The 16,535-nt window shown below is 50.8% G+C and overlaps 1 protein-coding gene across 2 annotated transcripts in view; it reads left to right on the top strand.

Annotated features, from left to right (window-relative positions):
* Positions 1-16,535, top strand: part of GPT2 (glutamic--pyruvic transaminase 2) — a 31,971-nt gene that overhangs the window by 10,977 nt on the left and 4,459 nt on the right. For both annotated transcript variants that reach the window (XM_007450384.1, XM_007450385.1), the window contains exons 4-8: positions 3,497-3,630; positions 5,761-6,004; positions 9,877-9,956; positions 11,692-11,828; positions 16,389-16,535. The exon at positions 16,389-16,535 is cut by the window's right edge. In XM_007450384.1, coding sequence (XP_007450446.1) covers positions 3,497-3,630; positions 5,761-6,004; positions 9,877-9,956; positions 11,692-11,828; positions 16,389-16,535 — 742 coding nt within the window. The remainder of the gene's footprint in view (positions 1-3,496; positions 3,631-5,760; positions 6,005-9,876; positions 9,957-11,691; positions 11,829-16,388) is intronic.

The raw sequence follows: 16,535 nt of genomic DNA, 5'->3' as shown, positions 1-16,535 counted from the left end.
TTCAGCAGGGGATCAGCCACAATTGGCATCTCTGTCACCTCCCTGCCTTTCCCCTCCCCCTTTTCTGCTCTGTCCCTTTATGGAGAGCCCTATGCTTACTTTCCTGGCTGTGATCACCCTACCAGCCCTCTGTCCAAGTTTGTGTCCTTCACAGTGTCCCTCTCAGGAAGGGGCCAGCTTCCCTGCCTGCCAGCCTGGTTGGGGTGTGGGCCAGCACCTTGTGTGGCAAGGACTGAACCACAGGCTGGCAGAGGCCAGCCCAGAGGCCTGGCCTCCAGGCTCCTTTCCTCCTGCACCCTCTGCCCAGCCCAGAGGGCAAAGGCGCTTCTCGAAGACCCATGGCAGTGGGCCTGAGACTCCAGGAACTGCAACCCGGAGGTGGAGGGAGGGAGGTTGCTTTTGCATATCTGATGTCAATGTCTGGGGAACGGGGAGGGGATCTTGTTCCATGCACTGAGCCTCATCGACAAGTTTTTTTCTGTGTCAGCCAGGGCTGGGAGAATGGCATTGGGAGGCCATGTCCGTGTGAGTTGGGACTGTTGGCCTTTGGGGTTTTGGGAACCTGCACTGAGTTCTGTCTGGGAAGCTCAGGAGGACAGGTGAGGTAGGTGCTCTCTGAGCCTCTTTCCTCATCCTTGAATTAGGAGATACTTTGTACCCACCTCCCGGGCTTGCAGGAAGGTTGGCATTTGTGCCCCTTGTCAGGTGTGGAGAAGCCCCGCCCTGGAGGTCACTACCTGTTCCTGCCCATCGTTGGGGGAGGGGCAGTGTCCTGGCCAAGACTGGGACAATGCGTGGGGGGGGGTGCTCTGTCAACTAAGGCTTGGGCAGCCTGAGCACCTGCCCACAAAAATAAAGGAAATGGAAAATGTCAGTGTGCCCAGGGCTACCCTCGCCCACGGAGAGATTATAAAATGTGTACACAACGTCTTAGGGCTCACCTGGACGTGTTTTTATCATGCCCTTTAAAATTATTTCTTACTGGGGCTCCATTTATTTTTTGTTTGATGAGTAATCCAGTTCTCAGGTTGTGTCCCGGATCTTAAGTAGGATTGAGGTGAAACCTAGACACACCTGGGGGAGGTGGGAGCCGGGAGATAACGCCCTCGTCAGGCTCCTCTCTGAGCCCACACCGTGTACCAGGCACCGTGTACCTGAGGGACACTGGTGAACAAGGCAGGTGGAGTTTCTGTGCTCGTGAAGCTCACTGTCAGATTTGGGGAAAACAAACATTAGAAAGAATTAACACAGAAACATAATCCCCAGTTTTCATGAGTTCTTAGAGAAAGAGCAGAGAGCTGTGGGGTTGTAACAAGGGATTCTAATGTAGAGGGAGGGTTTAAGGAGAAACTGGCATTCAAATTCATGTGGAAGATGACTAAGAGAGTCTGTTAATGCACACCAGACAGAGGAAATGGTGTGTGCAAAGGCCTTGAGGTTTAAGAGCTGAGTGTGATCGAGTGAAAGGGTCTGGGTGTGATGGCGCTGGGGGTTTGTCAGATGGTGCCATTTTGTGGGCAGTGGGAGGCAGGTTGCCATCGGTCCCAGGGCAGAGTCCTACACAGGGGTAGGTGCTCTACAGAGATGAACAGAAGAAATAGGTGATGGTCCCTGCCCTCAAGTCAACATGGGGAGGCAGGGGTTCATCTGTATAAAATAAGATAACTGGAGAAATCACAGACTGGGAGAAAGGCTGGGGTGGGGCCCTATCTCAGGCTTCCTAGAGAGAGACTAGGCCTGAGCTGTGAAGGATCAATGTGGCTCAGAGCATAACAGAAGGTGGAAGTCTGTGGCTGGCAGGAGCAGGGAGCTTGCCCGTGGGGGAAGGTCTGGGAATTCAGGGAAGCAGGTGAGCTAAAGGCAGGGAGAAGAGGAGGCTTAGCTGGTGTGGAAATGGCCAGGCCCCCGGGAGTGGAGGGGAGGGCACTGAAAGAAGGCAGAGGGAAATAGGGAGCACAGGAAACTTTCTAAGCATGGGAGCTCAAGAAATATCAAATAAGACATCCAGTAGAAAAAGGATTCTCTAACACCGGCATCTGTACCTCCCCACTTTTTTATTTGCAAAATATTTCAGATGCATTCGATACCCCCAACAATGTGACAAAACTCTGTACTCACCACCCAGGTTTGATACGTGTTAATGTTTGCCACTTGATCCTTAGAGAAGTGGTCCAGCCTCCTTCCCCCCTCCCCCGCCCCCACTTACAACTGGTCAGAGGGGAAAGGCCAGCCCAGTGCTGCACAGACCCTGAAACCGAGCGCCTCCTGGGTGCTGGGCCTTGGATTCTGTGCACTGAGACCCAGAGAAGAGCTGGCCACTTTCCAGAGCTCCATCCTGCCTCCTGGTGGTGCTGTTGCAGTAGTCTTAGAAGGAATGAGCTGGTTTTCTTTAAATGTGTATAAAATTCAAATGGTATAAAAGGATATAGTGAAAGATCTGCCTCCCATCTCCGACCCCAAGCCTCCTGGTTCACTTCCCCAGAGAATTCACCTCACCAGTTTGAGTCTCCTTCCAGAGAGATTTTGTGAATGTGCAGGTACCTATTTTCAGTTGCTTTTTAAAAACATAAGTAGTGGCTTGACATTTTGAAAAAGTTTTTATGCAAACAATAAAAAGCACAAATATTAATGTACAGCACCTATGTGTGCGCACCTGTGTAACCCCTGCCCAGATCACGACATTGACCATTCCCAGCATCACAAAAGGCTCCTCTGTGCCCCTTTGCAGTCAATATCCACAAGCCCAAAGTGGTCACCACTGGTTTTGAACTTCATGTAAATGGTGGTTTGGATTTTGATCCAAATTGGCAGCCTGAGCATGCTGTTGGCATGGGGTGGGGGTAGGTGGGTCATGCCTCACAGCCCCAGGGGATCTGTGGTTAGTGCTGGTCAGGGTTCTGGATTCCTGGGCTGGCAGATGGTGCCATTTTGGGGTGACCATTCTCTCAAGTTTTGTGGAACCATGTGTAGGCAACAGTGATGAAAGCATAGCAGTCCCAGCTGTAATGGTACATACTGTCATAGAACGTGTAAATCCCAGTAGGGTGGGTAAAGCAGGTATGGGCACCATTTAACTGGTTAGAAGCCAGGGCCTGGAATAATGCTTGATGTGTAAGTAGGTTCTCAGCAAATACTGGGTGGATGAATGGATGAGTGGGTGGGTGGACAGATGAACCGAAGGGCAGTTGGGTGGGTGGGTGGGTGGGCAGGTGAATGGATGTATGGATGAATGGATGGATAGCAGATGGGCAGATGGTTGAGTGAGTGGACAGGTACATGGGTAGATGGATGGATGGCAGGATGGGTGGATGAAGCCCAGATAGGTAGTTAAGCAGCTTGCCACAGTTCCAGAGCCTAGAGTAGTGAGAATAGGGCCACACTGAGACCTCCCTGACCTCCCCATCCTTCCCACTCCCAGTTAATTATATGGATATCACAGACGCTATGGAGCCAAACATCCTGCCTCTAGTCACTGTCTTGCTTGCTGTCTTAACAGGATCTTATAGCGCTAGCCAGGGCGTCAACTGCATCCGTGAAGATGTGGCTGCCTATATCACCAGGAGAGATGGTGGTGTACCTGCAGACCCGGATAACATTTACCTGACCACTGGAGCTAGTGACGGCATTTCTGTACGTGTGAGGGTAGCTTGTTGTTGTCCACTGTTCACCCACGTGAAGAACAGCCTTGCACGTTTGGGCCGAGTGTGTGAGCCTGATAGCAGGGGGACAGCCTGGGAGGAGAGGTTGGCCTCCCTCTGGTCGCTGCTGTCTGCCCCACCCTGGTAGCCTGCTGTCCTTACCTTGTTCAGTCTTCATGAACCTGGGTACCCCTGCAGCCTCAGTTTCCCTCCAGAGTGGTACCAGCAGGTCCAGCTGGGGAGTCAGGGGTCACTTGAGGGTGCCCGTCTTCCTGGCGACATCGGCCTTTCTCACTCAGCACATACGGTGTATCTGCTCTGCGAGGCACTGTGCAAGGTGCTGGGGAGACAAACACGTTTGGCCTCTGCTTACACATCAGTGCTGGATAAGACTGGCATTAATAGCACATAAATACATGTCAAATCTTAAGCTTTCAGTTTCTCTTCTGGAAGAGGACAAAGTGTTACAGGAGGGAGCAGCAGGGACTCTGACCTGGGGGGCTGGGGAGGGCAGGAAGTTTCTCCAAGGAAGGCTGAACAGATAGAGATCTGGAAGCTGCATACCTGTGAACTCAGGAAGGCAGGGGAGAGACAGGTTCGGAGCAGAAGGTCAGCATATGTAGAGGCCTTGAGCTGGAAGGAGGCTGTTTGTCTGGAAACAGCGTCAGGGGGGACGAGCACACATGGTGAGGGCCAGTTACCAGCAGTGGGCTGGGAGGCAGGTGGGGCCTTGTTGTCCTAAGAGCCTGGGAGCCACTGAAGGATTTGAAGTAGGCGGAGGGACATAATTATATTTAGGTTCTTAAGCTTTAAGTGTGGCAGGAGGGGGCATAATAGATGTAAGGGAGTGTTTAGGAGGCAAGAGAAGAGGTGGCTTGGGCTGGGGATCAGCCATGGAAGAGGTGACGAGGGGCTGGTATCATGTGTTCCATAGCAAAAGGGGCTGAGCCCAGGGCCTAAGGAACCTGCAGCCGCCCTTCCGTTCCAGCACCCTGCCCCCGTGCCCAGTCAGTGCTGGGTGCCATCCACTCAGTTTGCTCTCCCTACTCAGGGAGCCTGTCCTGTCTGACCCTTCCTTTAATGGAGTTATCTTTGTCTGTATCTCTTGACTTCCAAGGCTCCTGTTTTTGTTGTTTGTTAAATGCTTTAGTCCTTTCCTAAAGCCTTTCCAATGCATTAAACTCTTCCTGGAGCCCGGGAGGAAACTGAGGCCCAGAGCCCTTAGGTGGTCTGCCTGCTCTAAGTCAGCCTCTTGTGGCATTTGAGATTCTAGTGTTGGACTCAGGCTCCCAACCATGGCATCTTCCACTGTGTTCTGCCAAGGCCCGTCTCTATTCCCAGAGAAGCCCAGGTATAGGTAGAGGTTCCAGAGGAGGGTTGAGGGAGGGGTCCTCAAGATTTAGTGAAAGAATCAAGTCATTGCAGTTTTTAATCCAGTGGCATTCTTGCAGCAAGGAGCCGAACCTGAGAAAGGAGCTAAGTCTGTGTGTAAGGTGGGGACTCGCCCAGAAGAGTTTGGGCTTATTAATCCAGTGAATTATTGCCACCTCCACCAGTGCCCCACAGGACTCCCCAGGCTGGTTTCTCAGGAATCCTATGAACCTAGGGCGCCCTCAGCTTTGGAAACGGCCAGGTTGAAGCACCACCTGGTGGCCATAGCTGGGTATTTTATCCCATTTCAACAATCCCTTGTTCAGGGGTCTGTCCAGCCTTGGGCACTGATAGCTACCAACCAGACAGATTCCTGGGCTCCACCCCAGACATACAGAATGAGTTTCAGGGGTGAGGTCAGAATAATTATAAGACAGGGCCAGTTTGTGGGCTACTGCTTTAAAAGACCTCTTTAAAAAATACTAACAAGTATTGCGTGTTAAACTACATACCATGCACTGTACTGAGAACTTTAAAACATTTTGCTTATTTCTCACAGCAGACCTCATTTTACAGATGAGGAAAGTGAGACTCAGGGAAGTTCAGCCACTCCCATGGGGCTGCACTGGAGGCAGGCAGTGGGGTGGCTGGTGAAAGGCGGGGTTGGGGCCTTCCAGCTTGCCTGCTGCTGGTCAGCTCCCGCGGGTGGGAAGTGGCAGTGGCCTTGCAAGATGTGACTTCTCGGTTGCAGACGATCCTGAAGATCCTGGTCTCCGGGGGTGGCAAGTCACGGACGGGTGTGATGATACCCATCCCACAGTACCCGCTCTACTCGGCGGTCATCTCTGAACTCGATGCCATCCAGGTGAACTATTACCTGGATGAGGACAACTGCTGGGCCCTGAACGTGAATGAGCTCCGGCGGGCCGTGCGGGAGGCCAAAGAGCACTGTGACCCCAAGGTGCTGTGCATCATCAACCCCGGGAACCCCACAGGTCTGTGCTTTACTCCCTTGCCAGTTTCTTGGGGAGCAGGGGCAGGGTGGCTGGAGTACTGGATGTCTGGACACTAAAGATCTAAGAAATAATGAAGTCCTCTTTGCTCCCAGGTTCCCAATCCAACTTCAGATTTGCTAACCTAAAGCCATAAAATTTGCCACAGACCACCTTAGGAGGTGAGCAAATGCAGGCATTTTCCTGGGCAGGGTTGTATTAAGACCAGTTTTTCTCCTGTTCTTGCATTTGCAAAGAATCTTCTTTTTGAGGTCACGCACAAACCATCACCATTAATCATAGGCCTCATTTTACCCTTACTCCTACTTGTTTTTCTGAACCAGTTTTCAGATTGCTGGTGTGTGCGTTGTTTTTCTTTGACACAGCGTTACTGTGTACTTTGAGGCCTGAAAAGGAAATGCCATATTAAAAACAAAAGCGAACAAACCAAAAAAACCTGATTTCAGAAGTTGAAAATCACTCCTAATTTTGCGTATTTTTCTTTAAAAAAAAAAAGCACAGTTCTGCCTGTTTTGATCTTTCCAGGCTGCTGGCTTCATGTGCCCCCGATGCTATTCGGATGCTGAGAACAAGGGCTCCTCTCTCCTCCTTTGTTGAGATAAACTGGGTCAGGGCCAAAGCATGGTGGAGTTGATTGTGGAATCTGTTTCTTGGGAACATCAAATGATGCTTCAATCAGCTGAAAGCACCACTTGAATTCCTGAGCGCAGAAAATGGGTGCAGCTGCCCTCCACCCTGGTTTATTTACACCAACTGCTTGGGGGAAGGGATGAAGGGTCTAACCATGGTTCAGTAGGAAAATGACAGAGCTGGGTTCTCAATCCTGGTTGCACATTAGAATCACAAAGGGAGCTTTTAAAAATGTCAAAGGCCAGGCTGCACCTCAGAATCTCTGGGGATGGGGCCCAGGCATCAATATTCTATGCAGCTGAGGATGAGAAACACTGCCCTAGGATGATCGTTCTAAAACTTTAGCTTGTTAAGAAAAAAACTGCTGGGCCCCACTTCTAGGTATTCTGATGTAATTAGGCTGGAATGGGGCTTGACAATTTGCATTTCTAACAAGCCCCCAGGTAATGCTGATGCTACTGGTCCCAAACTTGGAGTAGTAGGCCCTACATCTTAGGAAATACTCTGTATACCTAGTTTATATCATAGGGTTGGTGATTTCTTGGCCAGGTGCTTACATAAATCTTCACCTGGCTGTCCTGGGAGAAATAACTGCACTAGAGACTTTCCTGTTTTAGGTCAAAAGTGGGGGAGTCATGTGAGTATATGTTAATATAAGCAGTTTTTTTGGCCATGCTGCACAGCTTGTGGGATCTTAGCTCTCTGACCAGGGATTGAACCCCGGGCCCTGAGAGTGAAATCACTGAGTCCTAACCATTGGACCATCAGGGAATTCCCTCTCTGGGGTCTTAATGGATGAAAATCAGCTATTGGAAGATGGGGGATGGAAAATAGAAACCTACCTGTGATAACCATGTATCTTGCCTGAACCATACACTGTGACCACTTTGGCTAAAAGGTATCAAAATGGACTGGGATATAAGTGGCTAACAGGGCTCTTTGGGATTCAAGACAGAAACTCATCTTAAGACTTGAAGGGAGTGGATCTGTGAAGTCCAGGGTAAAGCAGCACACTTGAATCAGCATCATTGTCATAGGAACCCCATAGGCCATTTCCCAGCTCTGCTCTTCTCTGGGTTGGAATCCTTCTCAGGAAGCGTCTGTCCTGGGAGTGGCCTTCAGCAGTTCGTCATTGCCCAGCACCTAAGCGTCCTCCACAGAGAGCCTTGCCTATAGTTTCAGCTAAAGCCGCAGGCCAGACTCTCATTGGCCCACGTTGGCCAACCTGCCTGTGCCTGACCTAGTTAAATCACTGAGGCTGATTGGCTGGGTCTGTATCCCATGTCCCGTGCTGGAGTTTAAAGAGAGGGAGTTCCCCCTAGGACAGCTGAGTGTTGTTGCTCAGAAAAGGGCAGGATGCAGGGCTGGTGCAAGCAAGAGGTATCCCCATTAGTTTGTGGGAAATTCCTTTGGCCTGGCCTCTGGCAAGGGGCACTTAGACCCCTCCCCAGCTTTGAGGCCTACAGCAGAGCCACCTCTTCTGTGCAGTGGGCTCATGTCTTCCCCTGCTGGGCACAGCTGTGCCCTGCCCCTTTAGAGCCTATGTGTCTCTCCTCCTGTACCACCATGTGTGTTTGTCCATCCATTGGCTCAGCAGGCATGTTCTGAGTGACTCCTTCGTCCCAGGCAAAGACTGGAGAGAAGTAAGCTCTGTCCTTGTCCTACAGTTTGCATCGCTCATATCACGGGGATTATTTGCACACAGCAGGTCTCCTTTCCTCTCCTGAGCTACAGGCTTCCTGAGGCCTGGCCCTTGCTCAGTTCTCTTAGCACTCCCCCTGGCATTATGTACACATGGTTTGATGCTCTTGGTGCTGAAACCTTTGCTTGCATTCTAACAGGCTACACTTTGTGGGATGGCAGCCCTGGGAGAGAAGACCAGCAGCATTTGTAGGCAGGCTCAGCCCCCTGGATAGGCAGCTCCTGTCTGTCTGTGGGAAGAGCAGCTGGTTCCTTGTAGCATCCAGGGCTACTACCCTTCCTAATTCCCAGAGCCATGAAGCCCGGTTGACCCTTTCTTGGCAGGAGACAAGTTGGTCCCTTAGCAAAGGAATTGGTTCATTGCTTAGACAGTTTAAGTCTGAAATCCTGGCTGAATCATACCATGCTCTTATAAGATACATCTATATATTTTTTCTAAGACTTATTCCTGTTATTCTTACATGGAAAAGAATATAGTTATTTTTAACAAGAAGGTAACATACTTACGTACTGGTTTGCATCAAGATATAGATGCATATATAAATAACACGTGCACATACATACACACATAAATATATACATATATGTAACATCCATAGATGCACATTTATGTATAGTAAAGAAACAGCGTTTTGTGAGAAGTCAGCATGCCTGACTGGTGCTTTCCCAGAGGCTATGTGAGCACGTCAGACAACCCAGTGCCACACTTACTGTGGGCCTCAGGAAACATTGGGAAAAGCTTCATTTCTACCTTCTTGCATTTGTTCCTCTCCCCACCTAAACCCACAGTATTTCCTGTGAACTGATGGGTGAATATTTTGCTGCTGGCTGGCACTCATTTCTCTAATATGGATGAAATGTTGAGTCAAGCCCTGAAGGGAGACCCTGGCAGAGACACTGCGGGTACCCGGAAGCATCCTCAGAGGGCGCAGCTCCCATGTAGCTGCTGACGGGGGAAGCCAGAGCTGGCAGGCAGGCCCATCTCATTTAAAGCTTATTCCACAGTATTTACCGGGGCCCTGCTGAGTGCTGCCTTTGAGGGTCGGCCCTGAGCCCACAGACCTTGTCCCTGCCTCACGGCGCTCGTGTGGGGAGAAGGTGTAGCCAGTGTAGTTCTGGTGTTGCCGCTGTGGGGTGAGGAGGAGGGTGGGGCTGAACGATTAAACTCCTTCAGTTGAACTCTCCTGCTCCTCATGATGCTGTCATGCCTTCTTGCCCTCCAGCGCAGATTAATACAAATAGACCCCCTCCACACACACACCTCCAATAAGAATAACAAGAAGGTTGGGTGTGAAACACCGCTCCCTCCACGCACCCAGCTTAAGTGAGTCGGAGGGACGGGGCTGACCGTCGGGGCTCCGTGGAGGTTGACTGAACCCCCTGAGTCACAGCAGCTAGGGAGGGTGGTCCCACAGGGTCCCAGGGAACACAGATACCTGAGTGATTCTGGTTGGGGTTCTTACCTGGGGACAATTTAAACAGCATTACAACCTACCTTCTGCTTTTGTTTGGGGACTTTTTAGGTCAGGTGCAGAGCAGAACGTGCATAGAAGACGTGATTCACTTTGCCTGGGAGGAGAAGCTCTTTCTCCTGGCTGATGAGGTAAGAGCAGCCTTGGCTCGCAGAGGTGAGGGTGCACTTTCTCTTCTGGGAGAGGGAGCCAGGCCTGGTTGTTCTATAGCCAGAGAGAACTTTCTAGGTGTTGGAAGAGAGATTCTAACAAGGTTGAGGATGTTCAGTGTTACACCCTGTGAGACTGTGACCAAAAATCATCCCAACGTTTGTTTGGAATCTTGGTTATAAGTTTCAGAAATCTAACCCAAACTACTTTAAACTTGAAAAGTAAAAAGGTGGTAGGGTCTCAGGAGTGGGGCTGGATCCAGGGACTCAAACCATATCTTCCACCTCCTTTCATTCCATCCTGCTGCCTTGGCCTCACACACGGGCCTGCTATCTTCCCAGTCTAGAAAGAGAGCATTTCTTCCTGGTGGTTCCAGCAAAAGTCTCAGAATTGAGCCTCACTGGTGCAGCTTGGGTCAAACACCCATTGCTGAGCCAATTACTGTGGCCCCGTGGTTGCAATATGCAAACTGACCAGGCCTGGGCACAGGGCAGTGTCTGCCCTGTGCCCCCAAACCTGCAGACAGAGAGCGGAGGCGGGTGTTCCCTGAGGCAAATTCAGGGCCTCTTTCTCAAGCAAGGAGGGTGGGTGCTAGGTGGGCCTAATGCTGTGTCCTGTGAGGAGGGGAGTCTTAATTAACCCCCCACAGCTGCTGCTTCTTGAACCCCAGTTCTGGAGACAAGGCATGCCCATTCTTTTCCTGCAAGGAAAGAAATGAAAGACCTGTCATATCCTGTTTTCATTTCTTCATTGCTGCATGATTTCTAGTTAGTCGTAGCTTCTAACACACAAGCTTCATTTCTTTGCTTCTCAGCACCCCCACCGCCACGCCCCACACACAGAGCTTACCCACCAAATTGTTGCCATGATTAATAGCAGATGGACCTTCATTTCTATAGGAGAGGATGGACAGCAGAGTGACCTGGTGCACAAACCTCTTCCCTCGGGGTCTGGGAAGGGAGGGGTGGGGGAGGAGGAAGCTCTGCCTGGCTTGTTGAAGGTGCAGCTGGCCTGACCCTCCTGCTGACCCACAGCACTGCAGAGAGCCCCGGTTTCCCTGATGTCCAAACTGGGTATGGGAAGCTCATCTCCAAGGGCAGATGGGACGCTTGCCTGCGGTGCACTACACTGTGTGGGGACAGGGAGGCGCTGCTCGCTCCAGTGTGGGGCTTCTCAGTCCAGTGTGGGCGCTGCTGGGTCTAGTGTGGGCGCTGCTCAGTCCAGTGTGGGGGCTGCTCGGTCCAGTGTGGGCGCTGACAGCAATGGTGGACAGAGAGCTGGGTGAGTGCTGTGACATGCGGAGGGTACACAGTTAGCACTTCAGGTGCGGAGGTCAGGACAGGTACATGAACTGCTTTCACCACTCATCTTATTGACGGAAGTGAGCATCACACTCCAGGAGGAAACCTGCTTGGGCAGGTGGGGTACTTGATGTCGTCACTGGCACATGAGGCAGAAAGGAGATCTGGAGACTGGGTGAGGCTAATGTGGGAGAATCCAGTGGGCATCCATCCCGAGGCCTTCCCTCCTTGCTTGTTCTGTAAGGTTCCCTCAGGCACGTCTGGCTTGGCAGTGGTGTCCAAGGCTGGGCTTCACGCCAGGCTGCCTGGCTGCAGTTTGGCCTGGAGCACCTGTGCCCTCCCTCAGCCGACGCCTAAGTGGCTTAGGCTTCTGGGGGACTTGCAATGACTGTCTCCATCCCTTCCCCTCCTGCAGGTGTACCAGGACAACGTGTACTCTCCAGACTGCAGATTTCACTCCTTTAAGAAGGTGCTTTACGAGATGGGGCCCGAGTACTCCAGCAACGTGGAGCTCGCCTCCTTCCACTCCACCTCCAAGGGCTACATGGGCGAGTATGTGGGCCCCCACCTCCCTCCCGCTGCCCCTGGGCCTGCTTGGTCCCTGTGCTTCTCTGCCCTGCCCCACCTCAGTCTGCTGGACAGAGACAGCTGCCCTTATCCACCGTCTCTGCTGATCTAAGAAGCAGGAGGAGACAGACCATACCTCCCCAAAGGGAGCACGGTGGAGTGAGGACAGACCTTGTGCGACGGCTCATGTAAAATAAGGCTGTGATGAAAATGAAAACAAGACCTCACAGCAGCTTCCAACGCTAGTATTTTCTGCCAGTCATGTCGCTGTTGCTCTGACATTGAACTCTGAGGGCCAGGGAAGGCAGGTTGAGTGGACAGATGCTGTCAGGCAGGTAGGCCAAGCTCTGTGTGCAAGAGCTCTGTATGCACCCTGCCTTAGCACTGTGTGACCTCTGGGGCCAGAGTCAGCTTCAATCCTGTATTCATTCATTCAGCTAATATTTATTGAGCACCTGCTATGAGTCCAGTACTGATCTCGGCACTGAGGTTACAGCAGTGAGCAAACCACAGCCATCCCTGCCCTCACAGAGTTATGCTTTAGTGAGGAGAGAGAGGCAATAGACAAACGAATACCACATGTCAAGTGGGCAAAAAAAATTAGAGAAGAGATGGGATGCCGAGAGGTGGGGTCTGCTCACTGAGGAGTTGGCTTTTGAGTTAAGACCCAAGGGAGGGGTTGTCGGGAGCTACATAGATGTCTGAGGAAAGAGCATTCCAGACAGGGGGAACAGCACGTGCAAAGGCCCTGATGTGGAAGGAGCAGCTGTTTGAGGAGTGGCAAGGAGACTAGAAAGGAGTGAGAGAGAAAGTGGCAGAAGTTGCGACCAAAAAAAGTCATAGGAGGCCAGATCACCCGGGCTACTTAGGTTATTTTTTACTTTTACTCAGAGTGAGATGGGAACCCTTGGAGGGTTTACACAGAGGTGTGACTTCTCCTGACTTATGTTTTACCAGATTCTCTGGTTGCTGTGTGATGAGGGTAGGGACAGAAGTGGGCATTCAAGTCAGAAGGCTGTTATGGTCCAGGGGAGATATCGTGGGCCAGGGTAGAGGTAGGGAGAAGATGTTTGATCTTGGATATGTTTGAAGGTGGAGTTGACAGGTGTTGCTTGATGGAAAAGGTGGGTGTGAGAGAGAGAAGTTTAGGATGATTCCCAAGTTTTTTGTTCAAACAGCAGGAAGGATAGAGTTGCCATCAATAGATGAGGATTGCTGTGTGTGAAGCAGGTTTTGGGGTAAAATTAGAAGTAGGTTTTGGATGTGTAGAATTTGCAGATGCCTATTGGATGTCCAGATGGAGATGGATGTGTGAGTCTGCAGCTCAGGGCTGATATCGAGCTGGAGATTAAAGTTTGTGAGATGTCAATGTATGAGTTGTTAGACAGATCTCTGAGCCTGGATGTCTCACCAGGGGTGAGTATAAATAGAGAAGAGGTCCAAGGACTGGGCCCAGGCCCTCTCTGCTCAGCAGTTAGGGAAGGAGAGGAGGAACCCACAAACTAGACTGAGATGGAAAGGCCAGTGCATTTACAGCTAAGGACATTCATTCCCCAGCGTTGTGGGAGTTCTGCTTTATGCCAGGTGTCAGGAGTGGGTCTGGAGGCCAGTGTAACTGTGAAGCTTCAAGAAATATTTTAGCAAGGTCAAGGGAGCTGTCCCCTTGGGATGGTCACCCAACTGTTCTTGGCTATATTTGATGTGGACAGGGGTTGATTTATACTGGTCTTTCTGGTCTACCCCAGTAGTGATGCTGCCTCCTTGCTAGACTTTCATGTGTTGTGTAGCTCTTTTCCTAAACAAATATGTTCTCCATTAACTCATTTTTCAAACTCAAGTGTGTTTGTCACATGCCTGCCCATCTTTCCATCTGTGTTACTGATGACTGTTTTAATGGTAATACCCTGGATGTTGGTAACCTGAGGTGGTATCCTGTTGCCCTCAGATCCTGATTACCTAGGATTAGACTGATTTGCCCAATTTGATATTCTGCTCATCAGCAGAGGATAAAGCAGAAAGTTTCTTCTTTCAACTTTGTTACAGGAAACATTTCCGAGATGCCAGAATTTATCTTCCCACATTGGAAAAGCGAGTTGAGGGATCACATGGGGATCTGTCTCTGCCAGTTCATTCTGCAGCCTGATCCCAAAAGTGTTTTATCGAGTGTCTCATCATATCAGGTGCTCTGAGGTTGTGTGGGTGTGGTACACATACAGAGGAAGGCAGGAGCTGGTGCCTGCGTTTCTGTGCTTATTAGTCTGAATGTTATCAATCACAGTCCAGAAAGTGTGGCTGATGGAGCTGATTTCGTTCTGAAAGGTTTTTGTTTTTGTTTTTGTTTGTATGATCTCAGCTTATTTTCATGAGATTTGACTGTATATCAGTCAGGATCCTTTTGGAAATACGTAACAGAAACTCAACTTGAACTGGCCTACATCAAAGAGGCTTTTTAAAAAATCCATATCAGGGCACTTCCCTGGTGGTCCAGTGGTAAAGAATCTGCCTTACAGGGACTTCCCTGGTGGCACAGTGGTTAAGAATCCACATGCCAGTGCAGGGGACGTGGGTTCGATTCCCTGGTCGGGGAAGATTCCACATGCCACGGAGCAACTAAGCCCGTGTGCCACAACTACTGAGCCTGTGCTCTAGAGCCCTCGAACCACGATACTGAAGCCTGCACACCTAGAACCCGTGCTCCACAACAAGAGAAGCCACCACAATGAGAAGCCCGCACACCGCAGTGAAGAGTAGCCCCCCCTCACCGCAACTAAAGAAAGCCCGCGTGCAGCAATGAAGACCCAACACAGGCAAAAATAAAATTAAAAAATAAAGTAAAATAAAGAATCCACCTTACAATGCAGGGGACGTGGGTTTGATTCCTAGCCAGGGAACTAAGGTCCCACATGCCATGGGGCAACTAAGCCCACGCGCCACAACTACTGAGTTTGCACGCCTCAACTAGAGCCCACGCTCCACAACTAGAGAGAAAACCCGCACGCCACAACTAGAGAGAAGCCCATGCGCCGCAACGAAAGATCCCACACGCCTCAACGAATATCCCATGTGCTGCAATTAAGACCTGATGGAGCCAAAAATAAAGTAAAATAAATAAATAAATAATAAATCTTAAAAAAAAAAATTTAAATCTATATCAGTAAAACGTCAAGGAGGGCTTCCCTGGTGGCGCAGTGGTTGAGAGTCCGCCTGCCGATGCAGGGGACACGGGTTCATGCCCCGGTCTGGGAAGATCCCACATGCCGCGGAGCGGCTGGGCCTGTGAGCCATGGCCGCTGAGCCTGCGCGTCCGGAGCCTGTGCTCCGCAACGGGAGAGGCCACAGCAGTGAGAGGCCCGTGTACCGAAAAAAAAAAAAAAAAAAAAAGTCAAGGAGTGGACTTCCCTGGTGGTGCAGTGTTTAAGAATCCGCCTGCCAATGCAGGGGACACAGGTTTGAGCCCTGGTCTGGGAAGATCCCACATGCCGCAGAGCAACTAAGCCCATGTGCCACAACTACTGAACCTGCACTCTAGAGCTCGTGAGCCACAACTACTGAAGCCCGCGTGCCTAGAGCCTGTGCTCCACAACAAGAGAAGCCACTGCAATGAGAAGCCCGCGCACCACAGCGAAGAGTAGCCCCTGCTCACCGCAGCTAGAGAAAGCCCACACACAGCAACAAACACCCAATGCAGCCAAAAAATAATAATAATAAATAAAATTTAAAAAGTCAAGGAGTAAAGTTGAATCAGGGGGCTTAAAAGTGTCACCAGATCTGTTTCTGCTTTCTGGCCTTGTCTTGATTTCTTTCTCAGCTCTGCTATCCTTTTTTTTTTTTTTTTTTTTTATTTTTGGCCGCACTGCGTGGCTTGTGGGGTCTTAGTTCCCCTACCAGGAATTGAACCCTGGCCCTCGGTGGTGAAAGTGCCAAGTCCTAACCACTGCACCACCAGGGAATTCCCTGCTTTGCTCTCCTTTGGGTTGGCTTTGTTTTCAGGCATCAGAAAGTTCTAGCCAAATCCTCAGGCTACTGGTCACATGCCCACCCCTTGAACCTGTGCAGGGGGTGCCCGGCCTGAATCACATGCCCCTTTGGAGCAGGGCTAGCTTATAAGTTAGGAGTCAGGCTAAGCTGCTCTAACCAAAAGGCCCCAAAATACAGTGGCTCAAACAAGATGGAAGTGTGTCTCTGTGATAACAGCCTGAAGGCAGGGGGAGTCCAGGACTGGCTCTGCCCCATGAAGTCATTCAGAGATGGGCTGGTGGGCTGGCTCTGTCTTCTCAACATGTGGCACTGAGGCTGCTGCTCTGGCGTGTGCATTTCTCAGGAAGTGGGGAAAGGGAGAGAGGAAGGAGAGAGCATGCTTTTAAGGAAGTGATGTGGAATTTACATATATCACTCCCATTCACTTTCCACTGGCAAGAACTCGGCCACACCTGGAAACTCAGTGCTGGGCATGGGGATGTTTACAGAAGATTCTGCCCGGCTGGATGCACTTAGTAGAGGTCTGTCTGTGACTGGTGGGTCCTCTCTCCGTCTTCAACCTTTTAGGTGTGGCTACAGAGGAGGCTACATGGAGGTGATCAACCTGCACCCTGAGATCAAGGGCCAGCTGGTAAAGCTGCTCTCGGTGCGTCTGTGCCCGCCAGTGTCTGGGCAGGCTGCCATGGACATCGTTGTGAACCCCCCGGTGCCAGG

Source organism: Lipotes vexillifer, unplaced genomic scaffold (genome assembly GCF_000442215.2).
Source record: "Lipotes vexillifer unplaced genomic scaffold, Lipotes_vexillifer_v1.1 scaffold1489, whole genome shotgun sequence".
In the NCBI taxonomy this organism is placed as follows: domain Eukaryota; kingdom Metazoa; phylum Chordata; class Mammalia; order Artiodactyla; family Lipotidae; genus Lipotes; species Lipotes vexillifer.
Note: the sequence above shows the minus strand (reverse complement) of the source record. Positions and strands in the feature narration are given on the sequence as shown.